Source organism: Netta rufina (assembly GCF_964035555.1).
Source record: "Netta rufina genome assembly, chromosome: 3".
NCBI classification, from domain to species: domain Eukaryota; kingdom Metazoa; phylum Chordata; class Aves; order Anseriformes; family Anatidae; genus Netta; species Netta rufina.
The window spans coordinates 86334029-86356054 of NC_140125.1; the positions used below are offsets into that span (position 1 = coordinate 86334029).

The window sequence follows — 22026 nt, forward strand, 5'->3', positions numbered from 1 at the left end:
CTTCTGTGATCTCTCATCCGATAACCTTCAAAGCCCTGCCTTTCCCTGCATTTCACTCACTGTTTGTACGTTATCGCTACTGACTTAAAAGAAAGGATCTCTTCAGATTACATTAGCTGTACTACTGTTTCTAATAGCAGAATGGCTCCTATATTTACAACAGCAGAGCACTGGTCTTGGGCAAATAGATTATTCACTTGAATAAACAAATCAGATCTCAGCTTGACTTTAAACTCTCAGATTTGTCATTTGTGAATATATTCATCCACTAAAAAATGAAGTAACTAATAATAAATGAAATAATGTTGTATCTATACTTTTGAAATAAAGCTATTTAATTTCAAGATTTGATTATTCTAAAATCTGAAGAAAAAAAAAAAAAAAAAAAAAAAAAAGATTGTACTGGCAAAAGGAAGCTGAAATAAATATTTTGGTTTGGGCTGAACTAAATCTCATGTAGTAGCCAAGCAAAAAGAAACCAAAAAATGTCCTGAAAAAAAACCCTATCATTTAGGTGAACAACATGAAACTTCTGGATTTTGTATGAGGTAAGCTACATATAAACACAGTCCAAAGTGGGACTGTTTTGATAACACTGAGGTTGCTGAATATCAATCCACATTTCCAGTATTAATCCACCCTAGTACCCCACCTGTAGCATTATTTAATACTTCAGAACAAAGCATCCTTTCCCAAAACAGGCACTGTGTAAGATCTGCATGTGATCTTTATATTATTCTATGCAAAATAATGTTTATACATAGGAGGGGATAGCCCACTACGCTGCCTGAAGCGATCTTTCCTCCTCGGAGATATTTTGGTTTGGTTGCTTCATGTTACTTACACTCCCATTGCAATCTTGCAGTTGTATCGCCAAGAAGAGGTGGAAATGTGTGTGGAGAAGAACCCCCCCTGCTCTCTTTGAACTTCTGGAGGACCCATCCTTGCCAGCACCATGGTTCCCAAGGGCCCTGGAGGCTTTGGGAGGTGAAGGCAGAGCATGTCCTTTCAAGTCCACCCCTGCAAAAGGCATGCGGGCAAACAGTTCCCTTGTCCTTATTTGTCTTAACCGAACAGATGGAGACCTGTGTAAGTTTGTTTTCACCTCATTCTTCACAATTTTTTTTTTTTTTCAAAGCTCCCTCATGCTGGCCTAGCTGCTGTTTAACCACACACATTCACGGAGGGGAGCAAAGCTCCCCACCAGCCAGCTGGTGGCTGCTCCTCACCTGGCCACTTCCTGGCCAGTTCTCAGTAACTGTGCTCTAGACTGGGTAAGGAAAAGGAGAAACCCAGGGGCCTGCCCGGGGCACTGCTCTGAATTACAGCAATCACGCAGAGCAGCAGCCTGAGCAGGGAGCAGCAGTCATGACAGGGACACAGATGTCAAAGGCTGCGTGCGGCCTGGGGAAGGGTGTGTTGAAGGGGCTGGAACAGACAAAATGGGACATCTTGCTGCCAAAGTAAGAGCTTCTGCTTGAGAAGAGCTCAGGGCCAGAGGCACTGCCCCAGGGTGAGGCCTGGATATAGTCACAGGCCCTGTCAGCAGGAGAGGAGCTCTTGTCACCTGGCTTGTGGTACGTGTCAGCTGCAAGGCGGGGGCCTGCTCCCAGTGCAGCCTCCTCGGAAAGCAGTGGATGGCAAGCAGAGCTCAACAGACAGCGAACAAGGAGATAAGAAATTTTCTCTGACAGCCAGGGACAGCACTCCTCCGTGACTCAGATGGTCCCTTACCTGTGCTGTGACTCAGAAATTGTGTGCGATTATGAAGATAAATAGGTGCATCTGTTCCCTGTCTTTTTCCATGTGTTATACATGGGAGTGCAGGAAAGAGAGAGGGTTAGGGCATAAAACCTAGCTGTATTAATACTGGATAGGAGTGTGGTAAGCAGGGGTGTGCTTGCCAGGACCCGGTGTGGTAAAACTGGGGCAGCATACCAAGGAGCAGGAAAGCCTTACAGAACTGAGGTGAGAAAATTTCTGCATGGAGAGAAAGAGAACAAAAACCTCGAAATAACAGTGCAAGCCCAAATGTGTTTATATACCTCACACTGAGGTCGATTTTAGACAAACTGCTGATATATATGTATATATGTGTAAGTCTTTATGTAATATTTTTCCTTACCTAGTTCCTTTCTAAGAAATTGGGAGCTGGGGATGTAACCCAGGCCAACAACTGCTAATTGAGTGAATTTCCTTCTCCTGGCTTTACACTATTCTCCAGAAAAATCCTTTAAGCAACAGCTCTCTCTCTGCTTGAAACACATGTGAACAGTAAAGGGCTATTTAGAGTGATCTATGACGGGTTCTCCATGGATATCTAATATAATTTCTGTTCAGCATAATAGGCTCATTAGAGTAGGCTTGTGCAAAACTGTTTTTACAGAAAAACAGATGGCTCAGTCAAACAGGAGCTCAAGTAAAAGGATGTGCCTTAAAGCTGTCCAGGAAAGGACGTTTTGATCCAATCTTACTACATTTATCATAAGCAGTAAGGCTATTTTGAAAGATGTTCCTATAAATTCACACCCAAAAGTCATGTGCAAAATTCTGCGATGCATCCACATTTTCACATTTTACATTATTATGTAAAATAAGAATAAGAATCACTACACCATTTCACATGCAGGAAATCTGTGGAGCTAACCAGTGTGTATAAACAGGCATATGGGCCCAAATCCCTAAGTACTTAAGGAACCATCTATGTAAACAGCTCTGATGACCCTACCAAAACCATCTGTAACCTTATCTGTGCTTTTCCAGATTATGGCACTTGGCAATGAAAAATTCAGGACATAAAATTTAGACCTAGTCATTATTACAGAGCTGCACCCAAATAGTTTGTTGTTGTTGTTGTTTTGCTTTTCTTGTTTATTTGTTTATTTTTGAATCACAGTTCTCTAGCAATAGCAATATTTTGACAGTGGGAAAAAGTCAAGGGAAAATACATATGACTTGTTCCCTCTTTCTCCATTATTAGCTATGTAGCAGTCTTTTAATTCTTTTTTCTTAGTTGACTTTCCATTACAACTCTGAAGTAACTCTTTGGTAGTTCATTTCAATACCCCTCAAGCAAGACAGTTTGATTCCTGCTTCCTGACAGAGTGTAAAAATAGGTTAATTCTCTTCTCCCTTATCACAAGCTTAATTGTTTCAATCTTTTCTTAAAATTACTCATCTTCAGAGAACAGAGAAGTCCATTGAATATAAAAGCATACAAGCAAGGATTCCAAGAAACTGCATTATAATAAATAATAATTGTACAGCTGAGATGTGCCAAAACGGAAGATCCATCTTTTTCCTGTGACCATGCTGTGTCTTAACAAAGTGTCATGCAACTGGGATACAGATATTGCTTATCTTTGCACAGATTGAATTGTCCTTTTTTTTTTTTTTTTTTTTTTTTTTCTGGGAACCATCCTGTCTTCTGTAATTGTGGCTCCTTACCTCATACGGACTACAGTCCTACTCCAGAAGTAAAGAGAGTTGCTGAAATCAATGGAGCTACCCACAGAGATGATATTGATTCTGAGCACATGTAGGAAAAAGTGTTTGCTCTTCAAGAATGAAATGTCAGCTTCAAGAAAATCAATAATGGATTTACAAGTGATGTCAATGGGGTCAAAATTTCACTCATAGCATTAGTTCATACAGCAAAATATGCACAACTTTAATACAGTTGCAAACTAGATTACGTTTGAATTATTGATTAGGCAGGCTACATTACAGGACAACATGGCAGGTGCCTGAAAAATGCATAGTGAAAGATGGAAATATTTGCAAAGGGAATTGGAAAGACCAAGGCATCAACATGTTACACAAGCCCTGGCAGAAACCCCAGAAATTAAATTCAGAATATTAACTTACCGATAGAAGGATTCATTTACTTCTTCTGCTTTGGTTTGTATCAGTAAGGCTGCTTAACAATCTGTTTGTTCTCAGCACATTCTTTCTTTTGTTTTTCAGTAATATACTTGAATTATGCAATGCGTTTGTTGGAGGATGTTCCCCAATACTTTGTTGTTGTAGCAGACCTCATGTTCTCAAAAGCCAAATCCTGCAGATATCTGTTTTTACCTGGTATCTCTTTAGCATTGCCATTGGGCACAAAAAAACTTTAAGTCTTATTTTGTTTCTTTTAGTCATTAAGTTTTCGTCAAAGAACCGTAGAATTGCAGAATAGTTTGGGTTGGCAGGGACCTTGAAGACCATCCAGTTCCAACCCCTTGCTGTGGGCAGGGACACCTCCCACCAGACCAGGTTGCTCAAATCTCCATCTGACCTGGCCTTGAGCACTTCCAGGGATGGGGCATCCACAGCTTCTCTGGGCAACCTGTGCCAGTGCCTCACCCCCCTAAGAGTAAATGATTTCTGCCTTATGTCTAACCTAAACCTACCCTTTTTTAAAGCCATTACACCTTGTCCTATCACCCCACTCCCTGGCAAAGAGTCCCTCCCTGTAGGTCCCTTTAGGCAAGGAATTCATCACATTGCATTTTGCATTCTGCTTTTGCCATGCTGTCTTGAGTAGCTGGTTGCCCTGTTGTGGCAGGGGGGCATTGGACAGAGTGCTAGATAATCCTGGTCTAGATTCCCTTTTCCCATGGCATCGTGGAAATGATGGTGTTTTTGATGTCCCTTCCAACCTGAGTTGTTCTATGACTGCAAACAAGCTACCTTAAGTATGGACAACCGAGCTCTGGCACCTGAGATGCTTCTGTGTGTTGGATACCTGCCTGCTGGCCTTCCTTTAGAGAAGCCTTTCCCTGTGTGACATGGGGGCTCATGGAGAGGAGCTGGGCTGGGTTCCCTGTGGCTGTGCTGGGGTCAGCAATACCTCTTCACCTCTCCTCCCTCCCAGGAAGGGGAAGGTGGCAGCAAGGAATGGGTACCGGGGCTGTGTCCTGCAATGCCACCACCACCAGCCCTGATGCTGCTCTGTTCTGTGCACCTTCCCACCTCCAGATGTTGGGTCACCATTCAGATAATGGCAAAGAGACTGCAAATACAGTCAGTGGTTGCTTGAGTTCCCCTTTCCGTCCTCAAGGGATTGAGGCATCCATTGGAGCAAAAGCATGGAGCAGGACCACACCGGCTTCCTATTTGGTGAGCCTGGTTGTCCTCCTTGTGAAAGCGAGCTGTAACACACTGCAATACACAACCATGCAGATGGTTACTTGAGTCCACGTGGACCATAAGCTCAACAGAGCAAGTTCAGTATTCATGTAGATGTGAACGAGGTCCCAGGATGTGGTCCACTGAGGAACAGTACAAGCTGTTTTGATGTTATATTTGTAAACTTCTCTCACCCTTTAAATCCAGACAACACACCCATACGCTCCAACATGGTGCCTTAGAAGAGAATACTCTGGGGTCTTCACACTTCCCTGCTCTTGATAGAGAACAAAATCTAAGACTCAGTTTTTAAACAATACACAGATACCATCATTTATTAGGTGTTATAAGCAGAATGAAAAGAGTTACGATTTTTTTTTCCCTAAACAGGTAACATTACATAAAAAATTGCAAGCCATTTTATACAAATTGCTTTTCCATGTGTGTTTATTTTATTTTCATTTGCTTCCGACTAGGAAATAGCTTCTTAATGCATTTGCAAGTTCTTGTCTAGCCAGTCCCTGTTGCATAGACACTCCACACTGGCCTGATACAATTCTCATGTTTATTGATCTAAGTTAGAAGTCAATCTATAAAAGTGAAAGGGATTAACTGTTTCAAAAAAAAAAAAAAAAAAAAAAAAAGTTAAGGCCTGTGTCTTTATTAATTTTAGCTACTCAGAGGTTTTATTAAAATAATGTTCCTACCTCCCATTCTTTGCAGTAAAGAATACTTGGCAAGGCTCTTTTCATAGAGTACAGATTGTTTAAAAATTGCAGATATATTACAAGATAATAATCAACTCTGTTTAAGGATTTCAGTGGGACTCCTTTTTACACACAGTAGAATTATTCCTTTTTTTATGTAAGAGAAGAAAAACAACATTATAAAGCGAGGGTTTGCAATGCAGAAACAAATAGTGTTGAGTATACTTCATTGCTTGCAATATTCCCAGCTCTGAAGCACTGTGGAGCATAAGATACCAAAGAGTGTTTCATGAAGATTTCTCTCACTGAAAGTCTTACTGTGAGATGGTAGGGGGTATTTACACATTTTACGGTACATACTTTCCACTTTTAGAATATTTAAAACAAGCAAATTAATTTTAAAGGGCGTTTTGACCAAAGTTTGATACCTAGAGCCACACTGCTCCAAGTCCACTCCTGCGAGCCAAATGCTGAGGGGAGTCATACCTCTGTTTAACTCCTTTCTGACCCTTTTATCCTGGATAAAACAACTGGAACAGTAAAACAGAGCTTTCTAAAGATAGATGTTGATACAGCCAATTAAAGGGGCAGAGGCCCATGGAGAAAGCCAAACCAGGAGCCTCTTCAAACCAGGTCTGTAGGTTGCAAGGATGGCTGGAAATCCCCTCTGCCTGCTCTGTGCTGGCTGCAGCAATGGCATCCCAGGATTTTTAAGGGTGTTTGGATTACTAATGGTCCTTGCTTACTCTTACTGATACTCAGTAATAAAAGCCTACCCTCCAAATAGATGGGTGGAAGTCTGGGTGCTGGCTTTGGTAGGGGCGGTTCTCTTGCCCTTTTCTTAGTGTAGCCCTATGGCTTAAGTTGAATGAATAGAAAATTGGAAGCAAAGCCATGAAGTCCTGGCTGACTGATTTGCTGCTCTGGCAGTCAGTGGATAAAGGCATTTGGCTTTCTGAAAATGCACAAAATCTTCAGGTTAAAGGAAACTAACACACATGAAGTGGGACTTCTGCAAGCCACTTCCCTTCAGAAAGATGATATACATTTTTTGTTGTCATTGTCTGCTGATAAATTCTTTTCTGAATTTAATTAGAAATATGAAGGCACATAAAATTTAGTAAAATCCATATGCACCCCCACTCATCAGAATGAATGAGGAAACACAAGTTTTTTTTAACATTTAGACTTAACCTAAGCAACCCACATCAGATATGAAGGTCCACAAAAGAGTAGATAACTTTATTGTAAAATGCCAGTACTGATTTTCTACATGTATTGTAAAGTTTCCAGACTTTCCTACTAGCATCTGATGACAATATTCTGAAAAACATAGATAGCCTGTCAGATATCTCTGGAATATGAATGCATTTTTCCTGGTGTTTACGGGGAAGAGTAAAAATATGTGGGCTTCACATTACCCAAGATTTGGTCTTCATAGTTAGGAAGGCAGCAGAAGAAGAATCCCAAGCATATTTCCATAATGGCAGTGGTCCAGCCAAAGCCATAAGCCCAGCTGAACATATTGATTCCTGTCATTTCAATTTCACTGGAGAACTTTACTGGGTAAATGACCAAGCCCATGATGGAGAACACAGCTGAAGAAACAGGAGAAAACAAAACAAAACAAAAGGATTAAACTAACACTCATCACATTGCCCGTCTCCATAATACCTGTAGCTAAATCCAACCATATTTTGGAGGATTTGGAAATAGATCCACTGCCATGACAGATTTTACATTCTTTTTCACTGAGAGTTCAGGTGCATACAGGCATAAAACCAAGTATAGAAGCAGCTGGGAGAAACGCCAGTTCTAGTATGGATATTCCTGCACAAGTTAAACTTTGTTTCACATATTTTCTTACCAGCCACAAAAAGCAAGCCTCCAATCCCTCTTATGAAGTTGAACCGAAGCGTATCAATGGCAAATGCTATGATGGCCAGAGCAAAACAGATGACGAGGAGTATAAATCCAACAAGGTATGTGGCAGCTGCAGCTCTTCCCCAAGCTGAAATCAGAAGGAAGGCAAATTAGAAAAAATAAATAAATAAATAAATAAATAAATAAATAAATAATAATAATAATAATAATAATAATAATTTTTCTCTGGTTTATAGTGAACAGCTAATTTTAAACAATCATGGAAAGAAGGTCATCTCTCAAGAAGAAAAGCAGGGAGCTCTCTTTCCTCTTGTAGCTGAGCATCTGAATGCCACCAGAAATCATTCATTAAGTGCAGAGTGTGTAAGGACACCAGCTTAGACCTCTCCTACAGAATGCAATGGGACTTGCATACATGCTTCCTGTTTAGGTTTTACAATTAAGACTCAAGAGAAAAAGTGACTCTAAAGATTTAACAGTGGACAGTCTACTTCACTAACAAACGTCCATACCTCAGCTGATGCTGTAAAACCAGCAGCATTCTGCATGGGCAAGGAGAACTGGACTATCCCTGAAACCAATCAAACTCTTCCTTAAATACAAACAAAACAAAAGTTTGTACAAGCACTACCACTCTGGCATGCAAATGTAAAAATATGGCAATACTCCACTACTGTCAAAATTCAGCAATTTCCACTTTTTTTATCCTTTGTTTAGCCCTGTGTCCTAAGTGGAATTAAAGATTTGGTGTCTATTCTGTAATGAAATTTGACCTCTCCTTTTGATCCAAAATCAGAAGTGTCTTATTTTGAAAAACTTGTTCAGGATAGTAATATTTTCATTTCCATATTATGTAACTTTACGTTATAACATGTCAGAGCTAAGCATATTGTGTTGTTATAACAACAGAAAAAATATTATTTATTCAATATTTTAAGTCTTGAGGCACAATGACTGCTCCAAGAGATCAAAGTGCCTCCTCCTTTCAGTGTAAAAAGCCTGCTTTGACACTTTTAAAATTGTGTGTGTAGATAGAGTAGGCAGTTAAATCTGCTGGGCATTTACAGACTTCACCCCCTTGCCTACACTGTGTGTTTGCAAGGTGTTGGCTTCTAACCAAAGCAACAGTGCTGTAACATTACCACAGCCCAAACAAGCCTGGTGATAATTAGAACTCAACTCAAACGTGGTGCGCGTTGTTCAGTAAAGGCCTTTTTGCATTGAAGTGCCGTCCATCAGCAGCTGGACAGGCACCATCAGACAGACAAACCGGGGGGAGGACACAGTTCACCAAATAGCTTGGATTTATTATGCTTTTCCACACAACCATCGTATACGTTGGTGACCTGCACACTCTATGGCTTGCGTGCCTGTGCAGGTAGAACCAGAAAATGACCTTCATCTCAGCTCCCTTTTCCTGCTGCTGTAGTAGCCCAAGGCTTAAAGGACGGTCACCCATATAAGAGAATTAAAGTAATAAAATGCAAAGCATCCCCAGTGTTGTGTTGGCGTGAAAGCCCTCTGGGTTCAGCCACTGCTCTGCCTCTGGCTCTTCCCCAGCCCTCTGATATCGGACTAGGAAAATGGGTCAGGATTATGAGTCAGCCTTACTTTTAACCCTTCAGCCCATCAAAACCAATTTCCCTTTCTGTTTACTTTTCACTATCCACCCCCGCTTTTTGACCCTTGATCCAGTCTAACCATTGCACTACACTTTCCGTTTTATGTCCTGTCCGTTTTCTTCCTTATGCCAAAGAGTTTCTGTCTCCTTTAGAGGACTTCCCAACTGTATTATTCGTCATGTAAACAGGCATCTTCCTGAGAAAAACTGAAGGGACAGCAAAGATGTGTCTCACCGTCTAGCCCAGTGTTTTAGCCTAGACTCTTCTCTTAAGGAGTTTACAGGAGGCATGGAGATAAAGAATTGTGGAGATGCAGGGTCCAGCATGGGCGGGGAGCACCTCAGCAGGTCTGCCAAGGCCTAGTGTGCCCGGAGGAGCTGGTGGCCAATCACCACCCCTTGGCTGGAAACATCACCCACGAAGGAGCCCAGTGGGTGCCTGATGGCCACAGCCATGTGCGTGGCACCATGCCCCTACTGCCATCTCCATCCTCCTCGGGGCTCGCCCAGGTGTTTCTCCCAAAGTAGTGTTACAAGTATGGTGACTGTGTGAAAGCAGGTTGGGCGTACACCCGGCCTGCAGGGCACTGGATGCGTGGCAAGAAGAGACATGCTTGCTGCAGGATGCTTACATCTTTAGGATGCGTTGCTTAATCACCTAACAGCCGATTTTGTGACACTTGCTTCTAAAAAGATAAAAAAATGTACCTCAAAGTTGGGAGAAAACCAATGCGCAGCTGCAGTACGGCAATAGGCTTCCATGGGAGAGCCACCATGGTTTTTTTTGAGGAACAGTACCCTGACTTTGCCACCTGTCCTTCACAAAGAGTAGTTTTCAGGAGCCTAAGACCACAGCGTGTAAATGGCTTACATTCTGGGGTAAAAGATTATGTGGTGATAATTGCAACTGTTTCTGTATCTGAGGTATTAATTTTTCCTTGTGTCAGAATAACTAGAGAAGCTTAGTGTCCTTACAAATATGACTAGTACTTACAATTCCTCAAAAAGGTCAGAAATAGAAGAATTAGAAGAATTAAACGGGTCAGAAAACAGAGGGAGAATGTATAACCTCAGCCATTACAACTGCAAATGTCTTCTGCACCTCTAGAGCAGATTCTCAAGCCTTGGCACAAATGCAGAGTCCCTGTGATGTTGAGCAGCAACACCCTTCCCACGGGCTCTTTTCTCTACAGGCTGCAAAACGCTTTGTTGAAAGTACCATTTCAGAATAGGTGTTTTATTGGGAAACACTTTTGAATGGTTTTAGGAAATTATTTAGTTGCAACCAAGTGGCTAAGCTGATCCCAAATGCTTCTTATTTTCCTTTTTTTTTGTCTTTAACATAAAGCAAACATTATAGCATAAATATATATTTTTTTCCTAACTGCAAAGTTTTTTCATAACAATTAAAAAAGGAATGCAGTCCGAAGAATGTAACACCATGGCTGGTGTAACACCAACTCAACGAACACTTGACTCTAGAGAGAAGCAGCTGGAAGTTCTCCCATCATAAAATGAGAAATAGGGACGGAGGGAGCAGCAGCTTGCAGGACATCAAGCTGAGTCTGTAAAAATGCACAGCAGTACGTGAGATCTTTTTTCTCAGTCCCCGCACATGGCAGTGATGTTTTGGCTGTTTAATAGTTAAAATCTGCTTGTTAGAAAAGAAATATGTGTTTATGCAAGAGTGTCCTGGAATACCAGCAGGATCCTGTAACACTGCATGTCAGTCCTACTTCTCCCTTTTCACCTCCTCTGTCAGCTGAAAAAAAGCCAATCAACAAGCACTATGAGAGGCTTTGCAGGAAGCTACACACCACCCTCCCTTCAACTCCTTTTAGCTGGCAATTTTCTGAGTGACTTTATCTTACAGCAAAAACCTTACAGCAAGACCTTGCTATCTCACACAGGCAAAATTTTCATGCCTATCTTAAGCAGAGCACGGAGTGCTTCTATTTACAGTGTCTTGTGCAGAAGTCAGCGATGTCTTGTAGTCATCGAGCCCAGACTACCCACTGTGATTGCAGCCATATGGGACTACTGGAAAGTGAAAATAAGTGCCTGCCTTCTGAAACCCACTGCCATGTGAGGAGACCCAGAGCTAATTTAGAGAACAGAAAGAGTCTACCCATACCCTTGCAGAGCTCACTGTAGCTTCTGAGCAAGGTAATTAGCTGACAGTGTACAATAATAACAGCTTTATTACTGTGCTATTAAAGCTAAGTTAGTTTGGAGGTAGCATGACTACCTCTTGTATTGCTCCATCTGAACATATTCTGAACATCCTCTTGCTGACTGCAGCCATATGGAAGCTGATTGGCTTTATTAGAAACCCAGGACTAAGAATGTCCCCGATTTCCTGCCTTCCTGATTTCACTCCCTCATGTGTTCTCCAGTTTGCAAAAGTGCAAGCACTGCTTGTGCTTCACACACAAGGAGGCAAACTTCCTTGCACAGCAGTAAGCCGAGTCCCTGGTGTATGTGGTTCAAAACACAGAAACGTTCACAGTGATCTTCTCATGCCTTTCTTGATGTGGTACCCCCAAACCACACGAACTCCAGAGTGTCTCTGAGTCATATTTTCTGAAACGAACACCAGAGAGTTCAGGAGTACTTCTGCTCTAATCAATAAGAATATGCTTCATCAACTTTTCCTCCTGTCTTGAAGCTGACATACAACTAGCACTGGAAAGAAAAATAAATGGTTGTTGTCAGCTCACAGACATCAACAAATTATCTATGCATTCTCACCAGCTGATCATTTTATCACATCAGCCACTGCAGCAAATTATGCAGCAATTTTAAGGAGAGTTTCAATACAGAAAGGGGGGAAATGCAGAACTGTCTTGGAAAGACGATAATGTTTACTTTGTTATCCCTCATACCAACAAGGGAGACAAACACAAATCCTGCTGTTCTAGCTCCAGTCTTACATAGCAATTCTTACAAGAGCTGAAATCTGCCTTGGTGGTGATTCATCTCTGTGTTGTACGTAATGAGCATGTTTCTAGACTGAGTTTGCAGAGCTCAACCTGTTTTATGACTCTCTGATTAAAGGGAAAGAGCATTATTTTGGAAACAAAGCTGAACTCAGATTTCTCAACCTGACGTTCTTCACCAGGGTGTGGCACACTCTGCAGAGCACACAATTCACTATGAAAAGGAACTGCTTTAGCCAGGTTTTATCCATTTCATTTTGTTTTGTTCTCACCGAGAACATTTCCATGTGAAAGCAAAAATGTCTGTAGAAAAACATGTCTGCAGCTTTGAATTTGTGCATGCATTTACAGTAAGACTCCTTGATTTGTATCCTTTGGAAAGAAATTAAATTGAAGGTGGTTTTCCTAATTTATATCCCCTTAGCTTGCATTTTACGTGGACCCATCAAACTCATTAACCCTAAGCTTGATTTATCAGCTGAAAGGTTACAAACTGCTGGTGTATATATAAGCCACTGATATCCAGGACTCAAGGTAAGTGGCATGGTCAGGATTTCCTTTTAACGCTGGACAGGGCAAAATCTTGTCTTCTGAAAATCACGACCCTCTAACAAACAAACTACAAGAAATTTCTGCGATCTTTTTGGAAACGAGAGAAAATTAAAATCTCTGCAATTGTTTGCTGATCACAGAGCTGTCTTTGAAATACCTGACTTCATTTATTCATTTACAGCTGAAATAAATCAGAAACTATTAAAAGCAGCTTCTTATGAATAAACAGTATATGCAGACTGAAAGCTATTGACTGAAAATAATTTATCAGAAAGGCTATAAAAAATGAGGAAAATCACATATTAGTCACGGATAATTTACAAACAGAATAAAATGGGGAAAAAAATTCAAAGGCATGACTAGATGTGTATTATTGTCTGAGCTTCTATCCTCCAGTGCTCTTCATTGCATCTGGATTGTTCTTAAAACATCTATGTTTTCTGGATATATTTTCCTTGGGAAGTTGATGCTGGTTGCTTACCTGTTTCTTGTGTGAGTTTATATAATTTGAAATGGAATAAAAAATACACATTTTTGGTTCTTCTTTTCGGTGACTTTGTTCTCTTTTCCTTAGCATTACTTCAGAATTCATTGGCAGTCAATAGGTGTTTCTCAATTAATAATCGAGTATTACCTCATAACATACAGGACATTTTTATGTGGGCAGGAACCAGTAGCTTGTCGCTACTAAAGAGACAACCACTGTGGCAGAGAACAACCTACTTAGGTTCACACTAAGTACTGGCATTCTAAAGTTTCTCCATGATTAGTAGCAGGTCCAGTATAAATGGGAAAGGATCACGACTTCCGATTACCCCATAATAAAGTCTTTAAATTACAACAGTAATGAAAAGAACCCTTATGCATAGACCATCTATGAGTAAAACATAATATGCATTAGCAGAAGACAGTGTCTAGCCTTAATGCTAAGATGATGGTTCATTCAGCTTGGTGGACTTTAACTCATTTAAAGCAAATTACTATGAACTCCCAACCACTGACTTTAGTCGTGAACCTATACAGGCAACACCTGCATCCAAGGCTTCTGAAAACCTCTTCTCTTACTGAGGAAAGCAACCCAACTTAGGAGCTATCCTGACTTGCATTTTGAGGGGAGGAGCAGTGACGTCTTGAGGGAGTGGTTCAAATTAATTTCACCAAAAGCCCAGACATGTATAAGCTTGACTTAGAAGCTGGCTTCTGCAAATCCTGTATTAATGAGGGCTTCTCCTTGATGCTTACTTTGCACTAGGGAGGCAGAAGTGGCAGAGCGTGTAGAGCCATCATCAAAGGGATCACCAAGGGAGTAAGTTAGCTATTAAAAATAATGTGTGCACTGTGCCTCAGAATTAAAGGTTTGACCAGGAGAGAATTAGGGAATATCCCTAGCCCGCATTATCTTCAGAAGCAGTTGCATATGCTGCAAACATCTTAGGATCAAAATTTAGTTTTGTTGTAATACTACAACATTTTTCCTCCTATTTTTCCTACTCATTTTACGCTAAAAGAGGATGACTTAAACTTGAATGGGTGTATAGGGGTGGGCAAGGTCAGATAAATAATTCAGGTAAGGTATTGGTGAATCAGTACATATACATAAATTCAGTTAATCACACAGTGGCAAGATGTACCTGCTTCTTAACTACTTCTGTGCTAAAAATTGGTTAAAATATATAACGTGAGTTAAACAGAATAAACTTCCACGACAACACAGCCTATGAACTAGGACTTGTAATTGAAACAGCAGAGGGGAACCTTTCCAAAAAGCTCCTTTTAAGTTTGATTTTCCTAGGGCCATCTGAGGCTGAAGAATACTGAATTTACATCTCATTTCCATATGCACCAAGTATTGTTCTCCTTACTCTTGACCTGCATTTTTCATGCTGTGAGCAAACTGTGTTCTGAAACCTTGCTGCAAGTAGCCTCTTGCACTAGGGAGTTTCTCTCCAACAGAGAGCAGCTATAAATCTGGATCTAATTTCCTGTTAGAAGCAAAAAATTATCATTTGAAAAAAATAATATATACAAACAGATGGTACTTTGTGTTCATAAAATATCTTGCAAGCCTTATTTACTCTTCTTGTGAAAGAAAATGACATCTTTGACAATACATCTTAAAATTCTTCAGCGTTTCCTGCTTGCTGCTGATAGAGTTGTTAATGAACAAATAGGAACTACACTGAGACATCCTATTTTGGGGTCCAGATTTAAACACATTGTGCATATTCAACATAATTCGTGACATTATGTGTGTTCCATTGCAGACTACTACTCCAGCAGAGCTGTTTGTGATCTGAAGTGCTGTTTCGTACCAATAGGAAGATAGACACCTTTGGGACATAGTCAGAAACATCTGACACAGATGTAAACATCCTCACTTCACAAACTAACTTGAGTTCCCATGAATTTTTGATTGATGAGAGATCTTGTAACAGCGCTTGACAAAGAAGAAACATAGCATTAAAAATGTGCCGACTCGCCATGTTCAGAGTTGCTCAGAACAACACAAGCTGTCAGTGAGAAGTAATATGGAAATGTAAAGCTAATAGATAATAGTATTTTGAGAGGAATGTTTCTTTTCCTGAGTAAGTGATTTTCTGCTTAAGTAATCTGGCTGTTTAACCTTACTGTGGAATTCAAAATCAGCCTTGCAGACCTTATCACCGTTCAGACTAGGGAGAGAGTACTATAGCCCTGTTGTATCAGATTACCTCAATAAACTAGGGGAAGATATGAGGTGAAGAGAAACGAGAATATAACCACAAGTTTCCATAAATTTTCAGCAGAGGTGCCTTCGGTGTGTGTGAGTGAATGGTATGCACTCAAGGACTTCAGATCCTGAGAATTCAAAGCACTGAGGATCTTTGCAAAGTCCTTGACACCAGCAGTTCGTATCCTCACAGGGAGATGAGAACCCTTCACACGGATGATATTTTTCCATGTGATTTAACTGTAATTGTTGAAAGGGATGTTGGATGATAAACAGTGGGATGCCATCTGCAATTGCTCTCTGTGGAGTTAATTGCTGAATAACGTAACTATTATTTAGAAAAGAGTCTGATTAAATGAATCTGCCACTAAACATAAAAAAGGACAAACCCTAAAATTACAAGGGAAAGCATATTTGCAATTGCAGATGAGGAATGAAAATTGCCATGCTAATTAAATGCTCTGGGCTTGTATCTCTTCTCTTACCTCTATAGTAGCAATGGAGTCTCTCCTACAAACTCAGGGGGGGGGAAAAAATCATTCTCTCTTGCATTAGAGTTCCTTAAATATATTGCTGTTGTGATATTTTCATTAATATAGTTTAATACATGCAATTAAGCCTGTATTTTCTAGCATTCTACATTTTGAATACCTATTGAATATTCTAAGTTATTAAGTAACTAATCTTGTCATCCTATTTCTCACTGGTTAGTCCTCAGTAATGTTACACTTTCAGGAGACTGATGACTTAGGCAATGATGTGCTACCCTATGCACTGTCATTAACACTGCTGGAAATTACCGTATATAAATGTAATTGTTTCAGGTTTTGATGCAACAGGAACAGCAAAAAGGTTTTGTTTTCACTTCACCCTGTATCAAAGGATTCAGTGCTTTGCCTTGTAATGCAGGTAAGGCAGGGAGCATGGATCTGGCTCCACTCTGAGCTCCCACACAGCCTTCCTTGGACTTCTCAGAAGCCTCCTCAGCCTTTGTTTCCCATATTTAGGGACACATCTCCAAATCTACCTGAACATCACCATTATCTGGAAAAGTTTAGGTGCAGAACCTTGGCTTCAGGAAAAGCCTGCGAGAATGGCCCTGTGACTTGTGAGAAGCCCTCCTTCAAAGGACAATTACACACCTTCTCCATTTCTCTTCCTACATGCACACACCCTCATACGCTAAGGAGCAGTCGGGACAGGCTGCTTCTCCTCCCAGGCCCTGCTGAAGGGGACTGTCTCCCAGTCTAGCCCTCTGGAAATATCCCTGTGTTGTTCTGCTCAGGGCGCTTGCCTGAGGCAAGAGAAGGCTTTCCCATGCCTGACTGTCAGAGTGATTGCAACATGGGGGAAGGCTAAACAATTTCATGTAGGCAGTGTGGCAGCGGGAAAATGAGGTGTGTAGTCTGCCCTGTGCCCTAGGTGTGATGAGTCAGTGGTCTGGCTGGAGAAGGCAATTTTCCAGAAGGAGATGTGGAGCCAGGACCTCACTGTTGTATCATTAACTGGGGGGGGGGAGGGGGCAAGTGGAAGTGATTTCCATTCATACATGCTTCCTCCATAATAATAAATGGGGCTTCATCACTGCAAAAGGTTTCCTGGACCCACAGTTCCATACAGGAAAAGAATTAAAAAGATAAAAAAAAAAGAAACCAGGGAAGAAAATTTTCTCACCAGTGGGGTTCTTAGGAGAATAAAGTAGACTATTTCATGTCCTGACAGGCTATTGCTTTTTGCAGCATTCCCTTTGTTTACTTATGCTTTAGACACTCATCTGCTATCATTCCTGAGCTGTTTTTTTCCATTATAATCATACTATAGCCATCCCATCCTGTAGTATTGAACTAACATTCACGATCCAAAGTAATACTGGAATTAGATAGAAGATAGTGACCCACTACATAGGAAGACAAGATGGAGAAATGTGTCCTCTCCAGATGGCAAAATCATTCATCCCGCCACTAATCTCCACAGGCAATAAACTCTCCGGACATCCTAGAAAAAGGCTGGATTTGAATACTGTGATGTGAAAATAACTGATGGTCTGGATTCTGTCACATGAAAATACCTTTTCTTGACTTTTTTTTTCCAATATTTCTGTTTGCACTGTGCAAATGACCCAACAACTTCAACCTAGGCTTAAGCTTGAAGATATTTTGATGGCAGCATCTGCACATGGAAAGGCTGCAGGGCCAGGTGGAACATAAGATGGGACAAGTACCCCTGAGTTATACATCTTATTGTGTATTGAAACGAATCAAATAGAATCAGATATTCGTCCTAGCCAAGGACACACATTTAAACATCTTCAGAGCCTGCAATGGAATAAATCACACACTAAAAATTGTCTCAGGTCTGAGACACACCTTGTTCAGGAGAGGTTATACAGCCAAAAAAATCCAGAAAAACAAAGGAATACCATGCCAGCTTCATGAAGGGATTTAACCTCTGTGTTTTCTTTGCAAGCTCAGCCATGTCCCCGCTAGATACTTTCCATATTGTGCTCATTATCCACCTCTTAAGTATTTGTCTCTGTCTTTGTAATGGTTCAGTCATGTTATGAGCTTGAAACCTGTACTTGTTCCAAATAGCAGAAAATGGTATAGCTACAGTTTGCATTTCTCAGTCCCTCATCTTAAACTCCATTCATTTCTAATGTGTCTTAAGGCACTAGATATTTTTCCCTATAAAGTTCTGTTTGTTTGAGCTAGACGTGCTTGGAAAGCAAAAGACTTCTGGTAATGTCTGTATTAGTGTCATATTGTTAAAACAGAAGATCTGGACTCTTGGAGAAGTTAGTAGAGTACATAAACTCCTCATGTTCTCACTTTCCACTGTCTTCATACACTTGCAAAAGACCAGCAGAGATGCAAGGTGAATTACAAACATTGCAGGTGGAGAACGTGATCTGAATTTGCAGTCTATATTGAACAACTTGCAAGATCTTTATAGTTGGATCTATTTATAATAGGATGAAGATGTCTGAAATGGATTAAGACATCTACACTGTCCAAGCCACGTTGAGCATATTCAATGGCAGCCGCTGGGGTAGATGTGAATATCATGCATGTCAGTGAAACTAGCCCCAAAGGAAGACTGAATTTCAGAACGTACCCAGCCTGGGAAGCTGAGAATAAAGCCCAGAAGAAAGGAAATAGGAACTGTGGAATAGAGGGTGAAAGAAAGAATTAATCTCTGGAAAAATGTAAAATGTTTCTGTCCTTTCTATTTACACCATGTCTTTTATCTCTGCACCCAGGAAGGCAAGTAATTGCACTCTGTTTGTCAAGCATGGTGTTTAGCTTGGCACAAGACACTGAATGATTGTTTTCTGTGACCTTGCTGGAGCAGTATGGATAAACACAATCCCAGAACTATTAAAAACCCATGTTCTAGCACTGAGGTGGGTAAAATCCGACTCAATGCAAGACCTGCAGTAGCTTGCAACTGAGATGCTGTTACAGGGCTTGCTTTTTGGGTGGAATCCAGGGCACCAGCATCAGGCACCTGCACCCCACATGAGGAAAGACAGGAGCCCCAAAAGAGACATCCCAAGCCACACCTCAGTACATCCTCAGTAGGCCACACCGACTGAGCAAGAATGGAATGATAGGAAGTACAGAGGACAGGGTTGTCTCCTAACACATCCCACCTCTGAATTCATGGTGCCTGAAGGAAATCTGACCAGAAAGCACCTCCGTCTCCTCAGGGCTGAGAGCTGAGACCAGTCCTCTGAGACAGATTGCTCATTTGCTCTTCCAAAAAAAAAAACAACAAACAAACAACAACAACAACAACAACCAAAACAGACTGCAATCCTTCCTTCCTCTTCTGTGTTTCATAAATAGCAGAGAAAATGGTGTTTCCTGCTGCCTCCATTGCAGGCCACCTCTAGGAAACACCTGAACTGTTAGCAGGCTTGCCTGGAAAGGATGGGACCTGAGTCCAGATCAGGCTGGGGGTCAGCCCAGGTCTTCCTGTAATAGGTCCTGGTCCTGGTCCCCTGGCAATGGGTAGGAAAATCACAAAACCAGAAGTACAAAGAGCAAGGAGGACCACAGCTCTGCTGCATAGTGCTGCAGACACCCTGCTTGCATTAGGGGAGAGTGGGTATTTACATCTACGGGGCTGGAAAGGAGCAGGATAGTGACATGACTTTGCACCATGATAGGTCTACAGCCTTCTTACCCCCCTGGGGGGCCCACCCCTGTATTTTACACAGGCCCAGATTTACACTGCAATGGATTAATCTTGCAAAGCCAAAGGTCTGGCAGCAAAATCCACCGTCATTTGGCTTATGCGCTTATTTGTTGCATTCTGCTTTTACGTATTGTCCCATTGGCTAAATGACTCTACTGTCTCAGACATATCCTTTTCCACCTGGGAATGTTGTCCAGGAGGATTTGCTCAAGCTTTCTGTGTATTTAGTAAATTTGCAGAAGTTAACTGTTAGATATATGTCCACTGAGAGTACTGCAGTCATGCAGCATTTGAACAGCATTTCTAACGCTTTCAAAAGTGCCAGATGACTCTCCAATGCATGTTCTGGAGAATATGTGTGTACTAAGACCAACACGTTAGACGTGTGGCACTTACTGAGGATGTAATTCAAGGTAACATGACATGTTGTGGGATAGTTTAGATGTAGAGCTTAGGGATATGGTTTAGTGGAGGGCTGTTAGCGTTAGGTTGGAGGTTGGACTCGATGACCTTGAGGTCTCTTCCAACCTAGAAATTCTGTGATTCTGTGATTCTGTGATAGTCCAGAGGAGGACGACCTCCCTGGTTTGTCTGTAGATGCTTCCCAGTGGGAAACTGTGCATACAACTGCAGAATTTAAACTTGAAAGAGAGAGGCAGGGTAAGGAAGGAAGTGAAATGCCAAACAAGCACGTAGGACCTGGAAGCATTTGTAACATCAAGAGAAGCATGGTGAAACCTCTGAAATTCTCTGTTCGGGCAAAATGGGCATTCATGACACAGACAGTGCCTAACTGGAGCACCTAACTTTTCATTGAACCTCAGGACTGGGAAGCCCTTTGCGAACTCTAACCAAGGAAGGCCAAGCATTTCTCACCGTCCCTCTACCCACAGTATGCACACATACTTGCAGCTGAGCATCACAGTCTCTCTCCTGCCCTCCAATGCCACGTGCCAGAGACAGCAAATTGGCTCGATCCATGCCCAGCCAAATAGCTGACACAGGAGCTCCGAGAGCAGGACTGGGCATGTGGCTGAATGGAGCTGGCCTTGTCTCACAGCCCTGCACTCGCATGGGCCTGCTACAGTTAACTCTTTACAGATTAATTCTGAGCACAGGAGGTAGAGTTTGGCCATGGATGATATACTTTCAGGAGTACTTTTGAAAAGCTGTAGTAAATGACCTCTGAGACTGCTTCTGCAAGCTCTCATTTTCAACTAAAACAGCTGGAATTTGAACCTTAGAGAAAATGTTCTTCTGTAAAATTTGAGTGAGCGTCAGCATAAATCACAAGAAAGCTTGAACCTTCTGGCTTAGGCTAACAGTCCATCACTCCCAATAACTCGCTTCAGACTGTGGCCCATACCTGACATACAGAAAAAATCTAAGAAACAGCACACATTTACAGTGATCCTTCTCTTGGCCTACCCTCCCAGACTTAGTCGTTTAAACCTCTTCAAGCTGGGACAGCTTGTTTAATAGCACACTTAAGCAAAATTCAACACAAACATAAATGCTTTCTTCTCTTAAAGCTTTCTTTCATAATCACACGAAGGCTCCTTCACACGACTCACCTACCGGAGCAGCGTTCTGCAGTCTGACACTCCCTGGGGATATCTTTGTATCATCTCTACCTCCCCACTTGGCTTATCACACTCATTCCAGGCTTACCCCCACAACTTGCTTCTTGGACATTTGATCAACAGTATCTTTTAAGTTCTGGAAAGCTGTGATTAGTGAGAAAAGTTTACCAGCTTTTTCTAAAAGAGAAAAAAAAGTCTTAAGTGCTGTGATATTTTCTGCACTTGTGGCTTTTTCTTTGTACCATGCATGCCATTTCCTAAAGCGCCCAGGTTTCTTCCTGCACAGGGTTGAGGGCACCTTCATTCTGTTTCTCAAAAACCTTGATGTATTTCGGTGTCGGTCCCTATCTCCCATAGCTTCTTACATGAAGGTCAGATATAAGGAGATACGGCGAGAAGAGCTGAGGGAAGAAGATCTTGGAGAGGTGACCCACTGCTTCAGAGCCCTCCCCGTCACCCCTGCCGATGCTTACCGTAACCCATGAGGGACTCGCACCTCCATTCCCCACCCTCAAAAGGCTTCCTGCAACTCTCCCATAGCGACGCTTGGTGCACGTAGGGCAAGGTCTGCGACTCCAGCCAGCCCCTGCCCGCCAGCGCAATGATGCCGAAGATGACGCCGATGCCCAGGAGCAGGGGTAGGATCCATCTGCACCGCGTGTAGTCGAGGCCGTACTTCACCATCGTGCAGGGCCGCAGGAGGCTGGCGGGGCGA

General features: G+C 41.7%; 1 protein-coding gene across 1 annotated transcript; it reads right to left on the bottom strand.

Annotated features, from left to right (window-relative positions):
* Positions 1-7205: 7205 nt before the first annotated feature.
* On the bottom strand, positions 7206-21995 carry LOC311207845 (p53 apoptosis effector related to PMP-22-like; the record flags this gene model as incomplete). The annotated part of the gene is made up of 3 exons (XM_084284159.1): positions 7206-7420; positions 7690-7833; positions 21785-21995. 3 exons carry the CDS (start codon positions 21993-21995, stop codon positions 7206-7208), a joined length of 570 nt encoding a protein of 189 aa, XP_084140285.1.
* Between the last annotated feature and the right edge of the window lie 31 nt (positions 21996-22026).